Source organism: Podarcis erhardii (assembly GCF_964252035.2).
Source record: "Podarcis erhardii genome assembly, chromosome: 2".
Lineage (NCBI taxonomy): Eukaryota > Metazoa > Chordata > Lepidosauria > Squamata > Lacertidae > Podarcis > Podarcis erhardii.
The window spans coordinates 112,526,244-112,538,551 of record NC_138498.1 but is presented as its reverse complement, the minus strand read 5'-3'; the positions used below and the strand labels follow the sequence as shown (position 1 = coordinate 112,538,551).

At 48.6% G+C, this 12,308-nt stretch overlaps 2 protein-coding genes across 3 annotated transcripts in view; one reads left to right on the top strand and one right to left on the bottom strand.

The window, feature by feature from the left end:
- LOC309337139 (TNF receptor-associated factor 1-like) overlaps positions 1-12,308 on the top strand; it is a 261,886-nt gene that overhangs the window by 240,075 nt on the left and 9,503 nt on the right. The window lies entirely within an intron of this gene.
- Positions 1-12,308, bottom strand: part of VARS1 (valyl-tRNA synthetase 1) — a 35,425-nt gene that overhangs the window by 15,219 nt on the left and 7,898 nt on the right. The window contains exons 7-16 of the mRNA XM_081852336.1: positions 12,024-12,124; positions 11,573-11,700; positions 9,466-9,630; positions 9,260-9,341; positions 8,504-8,623; positions 7,747-7,855; positions 7,220-7,308; positions 5,076-5,166; positions 3,203-3,327; positions 819-922 (exon numbers count right to left, since the gene is read on the bottom strand). Of these exons, the coding sequence (XP_081708462.1) occupies positions 819-922; positions 3,203-3,327; positions 5,076-5,166; positions 7,220-7,308; positions 7,747-7,855; positions 8,504-8,623; positions 9,260-9,341; positions 9,466-9,630; positions 11,573-11,700; positions 12,024-12,124 (1,114 nt within the window). The remainder of the gene's footprint in view (positions 1-818; positions 923-3,202; positions 3,328-5,075; positions 5,167-7,219; positions 7,309-7,746; positions 7,856-8,503; positions 8,624-9,259; positions 9,342-9,465; positions 9,631-11,572; positions 11,701-12,023; positions 12,125-12,308) is intronic.

Below are 12,308 nucleotides of genomic sequence, written 5' to 3'. Positions count from 1 at the left end.
TTCGATTCCCACATTGGACAAAAGATTCCTGCATTGCAGGGGGTTGGACTAGATGAAGCCTTGCGGTTCTTTCCAACTCTACGATTCTCCACACCAAGCAAGGTATTTTCCACCTTTTCTGCATACAGAATGCCCTTCCATCTACCCAGTTCCAAAACCCTCCTCCCCTCAGAATCCTTCCCCCCCAAGGTATCGCACCCTTTGAAGCTTCCCCCAACTACTTCTGAGCAGACATGGTTAGGATCTCACCGTAAACTCAATAGCTTAGCCATGGGCCAGTAACCATCTCTCACGGTTCATACGTAACCATGGTTTGGCCACCAGAGTCGCTCCTTTGAGCATGCACACTCCTCTGACCTCCTTAGGTTATGGGCCCATTGGCTCACTCACAATCTGGTTCGTGCAAACCGTAGTTTGCCGTTACATCTGAAACCAGATAGAGTATGGTTTGACTCTACATTTGTAGCAGTGATACAACTGGAATGGGCTGCCTCCTTTCCTGGAGGCAGTTCATAAGAGGCTGAACATACACCCATCAGTTACATCTGGCACCGTAGATCCCGCACTGAGCAAGGCGTCAGGGCTGGAGGGCCCTCCAAAGTCCCTTCCAACTCTCTCTTTTTTTGATTTTATGCACCTCAGAACACACGTCTCCCATAACATCAACACCCTTTTCTGACAGACGGTACCCATTATGTTAGGTGCAACCTAAGTATCCACGAAGAGGTTGCTTCAGAGAACAGGGCTGCCTGCCGAAAACCAGAAGGTCCCACCACCCAGATCAAAATTATTCCTCTCCCCCATCATCCTCTTCTCACCTGCAGATCGGTACCACCATGGGATTGTCCTTCACATCCCTCACGAGCCCTGCGTCCTTCAAAAGTTGGAACACAGCACGACGAGCGTCAAACCGCTTCATGCCCTGGAAACGGGTTAAGGAGAAGGTAAACTGGCAGCAGGATCTACAACAAAATGTTGCAGCGTGGAACACTGTTTCTCAGGAATTCCAGAAACTTGGCTCCTTTTTCCACACGTGCCCCTCCAGTTTTCCTCCCTTTCTTCTTCTCACAACAGTCAGCCACCACACTAGAGCTACTGAGCAAGTCCTCTCTTGGCTGTTGTTGGGTTTTGTGGGAGAAGGAGGTCCCCTACCTTAGGGCTGCTACTGTTTTGCCTAAACGTATTTTGGTACTTCTGAAAACCTTGAGGTTCCCCAAAGCATGCTGCTTACCTTTAGTTATAGTGTCTGGGGTTAAGCAACAAGCACTGAACATCAGAATAGTAGTAGTAGTAGTAGTAGTAGTAGTAGTAGTAGTAATAATAATAATATTTATACGCTGCCCTCCCCGGGCCGGGCTCAGGGTGACTAACACCAAACATAAATTACAATAAAATGTAATAGAAAACAACAACAAACAAACAAACCGTTAATATGGCTTAATACAGCTTAAATGCAGACTCATTTTAGTAGTAGCCCATAAATCAAGACCATAAAGGGAGGAAACATCAGATATTCCCCCGAGCCAGCTATCCATGCTGGTCCTACATGGACCAGCAAAAAAGCCATTGGAAAATTAATATACCAAATCCCATATAAGGGGTCATAGTGAGTCTAAGCTGAAGGCCAGGCGGAACAGCTCCATCTTGCAGGCCCTGTGGAAAGATGTCAAATCCCACAGAAAAAATGAGAGGACTGGAAGGTCCATGTCAGTGACCTAGGCCCAAATCACTGAGATGGGATCCTGACGCTCCTAGCGGATGCCAAACCCATCCTTCAACCCATTACAAACCAGGACCAGGCATAAACAGATTATAAACATCTAAGAAGAGGCCTGCTGGATTAGGCCAAGGACCCATCTGGTCCAGCATCTTGTTTTCAGAGTGGCCAACCAGATTCTAACCTCAAGCCCTCAAGAAGGGGTTGAATGCCATAGTCACCCTCCCCGCTTGCGGCTCCACAGAGAGGCCTACTACTACCTCCAATACTGGAGACAGCAACTACCCACAGCCTTATCCTTCCCAGATATGAAACCAGAGGCTGCTTTGTCCAATCGCAACATTAAGAACCGCCTGGTGGACCAGGCCAAAGCCCCACTGAGTCCAGCATCCTACTCTCATAGCAGCCAACCTCTGGGAGACCTACAAGCGGGACCTGAGGGCAACAGCTCCCCAGACCCAGTGGAGTAGGAAGGGGTGTGTGGTGGGTGCAGTCCACCCCAGGTGTTATCACTCAGGGGGGTGACAAAATGGCAAAAATGTGTGTGTGTGTGTGTGTGTGTGTGTGTTTCTTTAAAAAATGGGCTCACAACATCTTTTTTTGAAAAAAATAACTCCCACACCCACTGCACCCCCCTTCCCGAGCCCTAAGGAAATTAGATTATCCTCCGCCAGGGCCTTCTCAGTGATGGCTCCGACCTGGTGGAATGCTCTGTCCCATGAGACCAGGGCCCTGCAGGATTTAACTTCCTTCCGCAGGGCCTGTAAGACAGAGCTATTCTGCCTGGCTTTCAGTGTGAACCTGGCCTGATCTTTTGTTCCCCTTCCTTCCCTCCCCCGCTCTGGGATCCCACAGCTAATCCCGCTCTGGGATTACCCGCTCTGGGATCCCACAGCTAATTCTCCCCTGGTCTCCTCGCCGGCCCAAATAGGACTAATTTAGCCAGCTAGTCCTGGTGATCATCTAATGTTTATTGGATGGATTTCCCCCCTAAATTGATTTTTGAATTGTGAATTTATTGTTATTCATGTTTTATACTGTATTTTATGCTGGTTTCTTTGTAGCATCAATTAAGTGTTTTAAATTTGTTGTTAGCTGCCCTGAGCCCGGTTTCCTGAACCGGGAAGGGCAGGGTATAAATAAAAATTTATTATTAATATTATCATTATTCCTACCCCACTGGAAGCTAGGTGAGGTGGGGGGCACTGGGGGACACTGTGCGCCACACCATGGGGCCTGCAGCATGCCTGAGCCACGTGTCTCTCCTGGGGTGGGGGGAGGCGGTGGGCAGACTGCCTGCAAGCTCCGCACTGCTTTTTCAAGCAGCGTGGGGCTTGCGTCTGCCCCTGACTGCAGGACACACACGCCACACCAGGCACCCAAGCGGCTAGCTACGCCGCTACCCAGACCCACTTGTGGTTCTCAGAAACTGGCACTGAATCTCCAACAGAGATCCACCATACAACCCGCTCCTCCCATCCATACCTGGAAGGTGGGGGGCACGTTGACGAGGCAGCCGGTCTCGTCGATGATGGTGATGAAGTCGAGGCCGTGGCGCAAGCCCACCTCGTAGTCGTTCGGGTCATGGGCCGGGGTGATTTTCACAGCACCTGAGAGACGCAGGAAGAGGAGGAGGAGATATTAGAAGAGGACAGCATCCATCCTGCCTTTGGATCTGACTGGTGGCTGTTCAGGTTGCTTCCCAACTGCCCACCCCATAAGTGCAGCTGAAGGCATGCAGTTGGGCAGGTGCTTTTCCCAGCCTTCAACCAGAAGGCTCTTCAAGTTACACTCGGCAGTGCAGCTGCAGACCCTGAGGTGCTGAAGTTCATCAGGAACAGCTCCACCTACTCCAATAGCTTTGAGGACTTTATTTTTTAAAAAAACATGATCAGGCAGTGTATAAATCCTATTACAGTGGTACCTCAGGTTACATACGCTTCAGGTTACAGACTCCGCTAACCCAGAAATAGTGCTTCAGGTTAAGAATTTTGCTTCAGGATGAGAACAGAAATCGTGCTCCGGCGGCGCGGCGGCAGCGGGAGGCCCCATTAGCTAAAGTGGTGCTTCAGGTTAAGAACAGTTGCAGGTTAAGAACGAATTAAGTACTCCAGAACGAATTAAGTACTTAACCTGAGGTACCACTATAAATACATAAACAGCGTGCCCCTAAACGCCAAGTCACCACCCAAAGGAGGACAATCTGAAAGTGCAAATAGTGCATGTGTGTGTAAACTAATACACGACCAACAAGTCTTTCAAGAGGGAGTTCCACAGCAGCGCAAAGGTTACAAATGTCTGTGAACCAAGGCTGCTGTGCCTGCGAGTAAGGCTCACTGAGCTCAGGAGAACTTGCCTGAGCTTTCACAGAAGACCTTCACTCAGCTGAAAAACCAAGCTTGCTGTCAGAAACACAAAACTAAACTTGGAGGGGGGAAAGTTTAAATTAACATTTACATTGGCTCCCAGTACATTTCCGAGCACAATTCAAAGTGTTGGTGCTGATCTTTAAAGCCCTAAATGGCCGCGGCCGAGTATACCTGAAGGAGTGTCTCCACCTAGACATACCAGTTCTTTTGGGAAATAATTTATAATAAGTTGGAAAAAAAATGTTTAAAAACACTTTCCAAACAACAACAACAACCAGAGTCCTTTTTGTTGGGGATAATTCAGATGGAAGTTCCAAGGTGTCAAAAAAAGTTTATTTATGTATGCCACCACTGCGGCCCAACTAAAGAAGAATGGCAACTTAAACTGATGGAATATGCACAGCTTGCAGACCTAACATATAGAATAAGAGAACAAGAAGAACATACGTTTAGAGAAGATTGGGAACTGTTTATTGAATATGGGGGGGGGGGGATTGTGTACACTTGAAAACGTTGGCAGCATTAAGATGAATTCAACAGTGTAAATTAGTTTTGATGGATGTAATAATGGAATACTGAATGGTTTAGTTTATATAAAATATGCAGTGATTTACATTATGCAAAATGAACCATGGAAAGAGAAGAAGGGAAATCACTGATATTTTAAGGTTGTTTAAATGAATATTGTAGAACAGAAAATTTAATAAATATAAATATATACAGTAGTACCTCGTTTTGCGACCGGGATCCATTCCAGAGCCCCAGTCGCTGGCCGAAAAGGACACTGGACAAAGGGCCACATCTGCGCACATGCGCGAAGCAGTTTGCACTTCTGCACATGCACAAGCGGCGAACCCGGAAGTAACCCATTCCGGTACGTCCGGGTTTGCCGCAGACATTGGACGGAATGGGCGCTCAACAAGGCAGACGCACAACGAGGTACCACTGTATCTATACATATATATATATATATATATAAACAGACATACCAGTTCCAAACTCCATGTCTACAAAGTCGTCGCAAACTATAGGCAAGCACTTAGCAGTGAAGGGATGGAGGACTCTCCGGCCGTGCAGGTGCTGGGAGACAAATGGAGAGAGAGAAGAAAAGTTTAGCTAAAGTATTCCCAGATCATCCGAATAAAGAATACTCCAAAAAGGTAATCTGAAGTAGAATCTATTGCCCACATCCAGTCCTTAAGAGAAGATCCATTCCACGTATTTGCAGCCCAACCAACTCAGCTCTCCATTCCTGTAACACTCTTCTTATGGCAAAATATCCTATATTTTCAAGTGTGGGGGAGCCTGTGGCCCTCCAGATTTTCCTGAACTACAACTCCCATCATCCCTGGCCAATAGTGTCATGTTTGACGGGGCTGATGGGAGCTGGAGCAACACTTGGAGGGTCAAAGGATGTCCACACCAGCTGTGTCTGAACTGCCTTCTCATCCTGTTACAACTTTCGTCACTAACTAAGGTGCCATATTCCATTGAGTGAAACGAGATTACTTGTCCTTCATTTATTCCAAAAAAGTGGAGGGAGCTTTTAAGCAGCTTGGGCAAATACAGGAAATGCTGCCTCATCAGTCTGGGCATACTAACCATATCTGAAAATACAGAGCAGGCCCCAGGCACAATTGAGAAAAAGCACCTAAACTCTGGTACTTCTTCTTTCTTTGGCAATCACTCGTAACCGAGTAAGATTGTCTTCCATAAAAACACAGTTTTAACAATGAGTCCGTAAGTGACTGTGGAGGCCAATTTCGGATCCACACGTCCTTCCACAGTGGGGACATTGGTTTCTGGGCGGGAGTTGATCCACGGTGTGGATTTGCCAAGCGTGCCTTCCTCTTAGCACGTTTCTCCCTTGCGTCCTGAGTTCGAGTGTCTTCAAAGCCCATGACACCTTTGGTAAAGGCTGTTCTCCAACTGGAGCGCTCGCAGGCCAATGTTTCCCAGTTGTCAGTGTTTATACTACATTTTTTCAGATTTGCCAGGAGACAGTCTTTAAACCTCTTTTGTTGACCACCAGCATTACGCTTTCCATTTTTGAGTTCGGAATAGAGTAGTTGCTTTGGAAGACGATCATCAGGCATCCACACAACATGACCAGTCCAACAAAGTTGATGTTGAAGAATCATTGCTTTGCAACTGATGATCTTTGCTTCTTCCAGTATACTGATATTAGTTCGCCTGTCTTCCCAAGTGATGTGTAAAATTTTTCGGAGACACTCTGGTACTAACCCTATGCTTGCAACAACACTTTCAAATAAATCTAACCTTTATTGTTATAAAGGTGTTCATTTGTCTTTCACTAGGAAGTGCAGCAGCAGGGATCTTTCAGCCAGAAATCAATCATCCTATTACAGTATTGGGCTGGATAGAAGCAGATGCTAGGAGTTATATGTCAAAGCAACAACAAACAAACCTATGGTCACGTAAAGCATACTCAGTAAACACATGAGGCATAACCGGCTGTGTTCTTAGATAAAGAAGATATACTATTCATAGTATCAAATTGTAAATTTCAACAGCTACTACTATGCCATAGGATCCACTGTCCTGTATGAGCTTTAACTACTGATGAAGCCCAGGATGGCGAAACAAGGCCTATATTCCGGAAATCCTTGTCTTAGACTTTGCGAAAGGATTTTGTGGAACTGTAACAACCTTTCATGTGGATGGTTTGGACTTTATGAACAGACAGGTGGAATGGATACCATTACAAGGGTGGACCTTATGCATGAACTGACTATAGTATGATCTGATCCACTGGGTCTTCTGCTTTGTTTGTTGAACTTTATGAGTTACTTCTGTCGAAATTTACAATTTGATACTATGAATAGTATATCGTATTTATCTAAGAACACAGCCGGTTACGTCTCATGTGTTTATTGGTTATTTATTAAGGAGTTATATGTCAGCCAGGAAAACTTATTGAGATTTGACAATTGGTGGAGTTGGGAGGAAAAAGTTGTTCTGATGGAGTTTCTTCCCCAACAAGAACGATAAGCCCCCCTGTTTATTTCTCCTCGTCCTTGTACCCTTTGTAAAGTCTTATTCGTTCCTATTGCTCTCCGGACTCTGTTTTGATTTCAGTCGCCCTCTGCTAGCGGCCCTCAGGGTTACTTACTTTGTACCGGGGATCCTTGGGGTGGACAGCCACAGCGGTGTCCCCCAGCATCGTCTCAATACGGGTCGTGGCCACCACCACTTCTTCATCTAGGGAGGAAGTGAGGAAGGAGGAAGAAGAAGAAGAAGAAGAAGAAGAAGAAGAGGAGGAGTAGTAGTAGTTTGGATTTGATATATCTCGCTTTATCACTACCCTAAGGAGTCTCAAAGCGGCTAACAATCTCCTTTCCCTTCCTCCCCCACAACATACACTCTGTGAGGTGAGTGGGGCTGAGAAACTTCAGAGAAGTGTGACTAGCCCAAAGTCACCCAGCAGCTGCATGTGGAGGAGCGGGGAAGCGAACCCAGTTCCCCAGATTACGGGTCTACTGCTCTGAACCCTACACCACACTGGAAGGAAAACAGTGGGTCAGTGCTCCTCTCTGAGAAACGCTGGTCCCACAATGGAGCGAGCCAAGAGTCAGAGAAAAAAGAAAGGGTGTCAGATCCTGATCCCAACCCAACTGCCCACGAGGTCTCCTGACTCACCGGAACCTTCGATCTTGTACGCGAAGAAGACCAGCACCCCAAACTCAACCTTGTTCTCGTAGCCGGGGACAGGTAAGAGTGTCCGGCCCGTAAGTTCCTTCTTGTCCACCTGGGAAGAGGAAGGTGCCCAAGGTGTGTCACCCTCTTCTCACTGGGCCTAACACAGGGGCAATAGCTGGCCCTATGCCCATCCTGCGTTCTCTCCCACCCAGAGGGGGCTGGTGGGGAGACAGTAAGGGGGCAAACAGTAGGGGGTGCCGGAGCCAATGACTCTCATTTTGTCCTCCTCTTCCTTCCCTGACGAGTTCAACAATGGCCGCCTTCACACTGTACCTTCAAAGTGATGTGATACTGCTTTAAACAGGCATGGCTTCCCCCAAAGAATTCTGGGAGTGGTTCCCCCTCACACAGCTGCAATTCCCAGAATTCCCTGTGAGAAAGGATCGATTGTTAGGCCACTCTAGGAACTGCAGCCCTTGTGAGGGGAAACGAGGGTCTCCTAATAACCCTCGGCACCCGTAACAGACTGCAGCTCCCAGAATCCTCTGCGGCAAAGCCATGGCTGTCTAAAGTGGTCTTTAAATGTATGGTGTGACTCTGGCCACGCTAAGGCTGAGGAGGAGGGAGCTGACATTCAGGGCCACACCTGGCCAGCTTGAAAGTAGGAAGGCAAGCAAGTGGGGTTGCTGACCAACTAGGGCAAACCGAAGTTGGGGCGACAGCATCCCATTTGCCCAGCCTCTCCCAACCCTGTCACCTCTATGTCGGAGATGGCCGAGTTGAGGGCGCACGACCAGTTCACGAGGCGCGTGCTTCGGTAGATGACGCCTTCCTCGTGCAGCCGGATAAAAGCCTCCTGGACGCTGTTGGAGAGTTTCTGTGGGCAAAGCAAGGGAGAAGTTCAGTTCAGCCGCTTCCACCTTTTGCAGGACGCAAACAAAATCGCAGTCCGTTCGACTCTGAAATATAACTGCAAAATCCAGTTGGTGGATCTTGGGGTTTAGTTAAAAAACAACATTGGGGGGGACGCAACACTAAGAGGCTCCCCTAATTCAAAAGTCTGTCACTGCTGTCCTAGAAAGCTATTGGCATGACCAGTCATTTCCTGAACTGGTCAGCGATGGTTAATAGAAGCGTCCCACCAGGTTGATCTTATCCGTCAGGCCCAGTATACCTGAAGGAGCGTCTCCACCCCCATCATTCAGACCAGACACTGAGGTCCAGCTCCGAGGGCCTTCTAGCGGTTCCCTCACTGCAAGAAGTGAGGTTACAGGGAAGCAGACGGAGGGCCTTCTCGGTAGTGGCGCCCGCCCTGTGGAACGCCCTCCCACCAGATGTCATGGAAATAAACAACTATCTGACTTTTAGAAGACATCTGTTTAGGGAAGTTTTTAATGTTGGATGTTTTCTTGTGCTTTTAATATTCTGTTGGGAGCCGCCCCGAGTGGCTGGGGAAACCCAGCCAGATGGGTGGGGTTGTTATTATTATTATTATTATTATTATTATTATTACCGGGTCCATTGTAAAGCATGCTCTGTCCCAGTCCATTGAGGCACCCAGTTTCTTCAGCTGGTGGTAGATCCGATCGCCTTTTCTGCAAGAAAAGAGCCAGAGGGAAAAAGCACTCTGAGCACGTCGTGTTTCTAGAAGACGTGACACGGCACAGGGACGAGGTTCAAGGCGCTCAGGAAAACGGGGCCAGCCTTGAGACAACTCACTCGGTCTTCCATTTCCAGACGGCCTCGACGAACAGCTCGCGCCCGAGGTCGTGCCGCGTCTTCCGTTGCTCCTTCCACAGCTTCTTCTCCACCACCACTTGCGTGGCGATGCCGGCGTGGTCGCAGCCGGGGTTCCACAGAGTGGTCTCCCCCTTCATCCGGTGCCTGGAAGACACAGGGGGCGTGAGCAGCTGTTCCTCGGGCGACGTCGTTCAGGAACAGCCAATGCAGCGTTCTCTAGGTGCTGCCAGAATACAAATCCCATCATCCCTGACAACTTGGGCTGATGGGAGTTGGAGTCCAGCAACACCTGGACACGTTTTGTTAGCTATCCTCCTATGACAGGCATGGCCAAACTCGGCCCTCCAGATGTTTTGGGACTACAACTCCCATCATCCCTAGCTAACAGGACCAGTGGTCAGGGATGATGGGAATTGTAGCCCCAAAACATCTGGAGGGCCAAGTTTGGCCATGCCAAACTTACGACGTTGACCTTGAAGGCCATGCTCCTGTTTGGGGAACCCTGGGGTTCCCCCCCCCCCCAGCGTTCAAAGGGTGGCATACTCGTGCTCAGAAAGTGTGGTTCTTTCTCCAGAATACCTCAGAGGCAAATGGACAGGAACAGGGGGATTTTGAGTGGGAATAATAATAATAATAATAATTTATTATTTGTACCCCGCCCATCTGGCTGGGTTTCCCCAGCCACTCTGGGCGGCTTCCAACAAACTAGCTTTGGGGAAAGGTCCAAGACACATTCCTGTCAGTTTGCATTTCTTAGTACAGAAAGTATTGATCTGATGTGTAGAGATCTTTCCTATTCTAATTAATTCAAGGGGGTTCTGGAAGCTTCTCTGTGTGAAAGAAACAAGCAGAAGGTTCATGATGTTTGGGTTATTCCTTCAGAGAAGCTGAGTACAGCTGGCCTAAACTGATTCTCTTATCTCTTTCAATCAAGGTCATGCTGACTCTAGTAGTAAGGCCAGAAGGAGCCTGGGTTTCACTTTATCTCTTTTCCTTCCAGCGTGGTGTTCTGTACATAGCATGCTTAGTGTTAAGGTTTAGACCTATTATAAGTTATTGTAAGTTTAAGTTAAGTTAAACAACTGGATTTCTTATGGACGGTGCCAATCCTGAATGTATTGGATTTGTGACCATTATACTCATTTGCCTTCAGTAAAGCTCTGCTGGATGAAACATAATTGCCTCTGATCTATTTTGGGGGAATTCTGTAACGTGTTTAAATTTTTACTCTGCTAACTACACGTTGAGGCTCTGCTCTGGATAAATATTGAGTAGAATTCCAGGACAATTCCCTCTCCTTGGAATCCTCTGGTCGAAAGAGTAGCCTCCTGAGGCTACTTTTCATTTAAAATGCAAGCCTCCATACCGGGAACAGCCCGATTCTTCAACCTGTACAAATTATGCAAGTGTATTTAGCGCATTCACCATTTTGCATACCTTTACATAACCTCTGTTTGGGTTGGCCATGGGGAGAGAAAGGCGCTACAGAGGCCGCAGAGCTCTGAACACCCTTTTCAAGTGTATATTTGAGAACATGAGGGTTAGGAACGTGAACTTGTTTTGTTCCAATCGAAAGTGCAGCGATTCTCGGGAATCTGAATTCTGCGCACTGTAACCCATTCTGCGGATGTATGTGTTAACGACCTGTACAAAGCTCCTTGCCCCTTGGGAGTCAGGGCTACCTGAATCAGGAGGAGGAGTTTGGATCTGATATCCCGCTTTATCACTCCCCTTCAGGAGTCTCAAAGCGGCTCACATTCTCCTTTCCCTTCCTCCACCACAACAAACACTTTGTGAGGTGAGTGGGGCTGAGAGACTTCAAAGAAGTGTGACTGGCCCAAGGTCACCCAGCAGCTGCATCTGGAGGAGCGGGGAAGCGAACCCAGTTCCCCAGATTACGAGTCCACCGCTCTTAACCACTACACCACACTGGCTCTCAGCTCTCAGGCAGGGCAAAACTGGGGCAAGGCCAAAGAATGCCAGTTAAGGAGTGGGGCCCAGAGGGTCCAGGTTGACAGAGACATCTAGGAAGGGCCCTAGCGTAAGGCCAGAAGGCTGTAGTCAAGGCAACTGAAGGAAACCTCACCATCGGGTCAGAGAGTCCTGGATGGCATTGGTGAGGGCGTGTCCAAGATGGAGGGATCCGGTGACATTAGGTGGAGGGATACACATCATGAAGAGGCCTTTGGGGTTTGGCTCGGAGACGCTACGACGCTGGAAAGGAGAGCAATTTTCGTGAGGCAGGCGGCCCTCCGGGAATCAGCCACAGAGCCGGCCCAACCATTAGGCAAGGCGAAACGACCGCCTCAGGCAGCAAGGTCCGCAGAGGCAGCGGATCCCAACATAGATCTTTATCCACCCCTGTTCACCCATGGTGTAATCTTCACTCGCCCCTTCTTCCTTGGCTGCGGGGTGTGCACGTCGGCCATTTTGTTGTTGGCTTCAGGCGCCAAAAACTCTTGGGTTGGCCATGTTACCTTCCCGGGGGGGTGGGGTGAGAAAATCCCGCCCCGCAGTTGCCCCATGCTCAAACTCACCCCATACTCTGGCTTGAAAAAGCCCTGGCTCTCCCACCACTGGTACCAGGCGGCTTCAACATACTGGGGGCTGTAGGAGTCAGGCATCGGGCTCTCCACATCTGGAAGGAGAAAACAGACTTCGAGGCCTCCTAATACCTCCCTGCTGTGTTTGGGTGCTGCTGCTTTGGCTACATTATGACCCCCCCTTGGGTAACGGACTTCACAATTGGCATGTCGGACGCCTGAGCACAGTGTGGGGCAGAGAACTCCAGCCCTGCTCAGCTCCCTCCCACCCCCACCCCA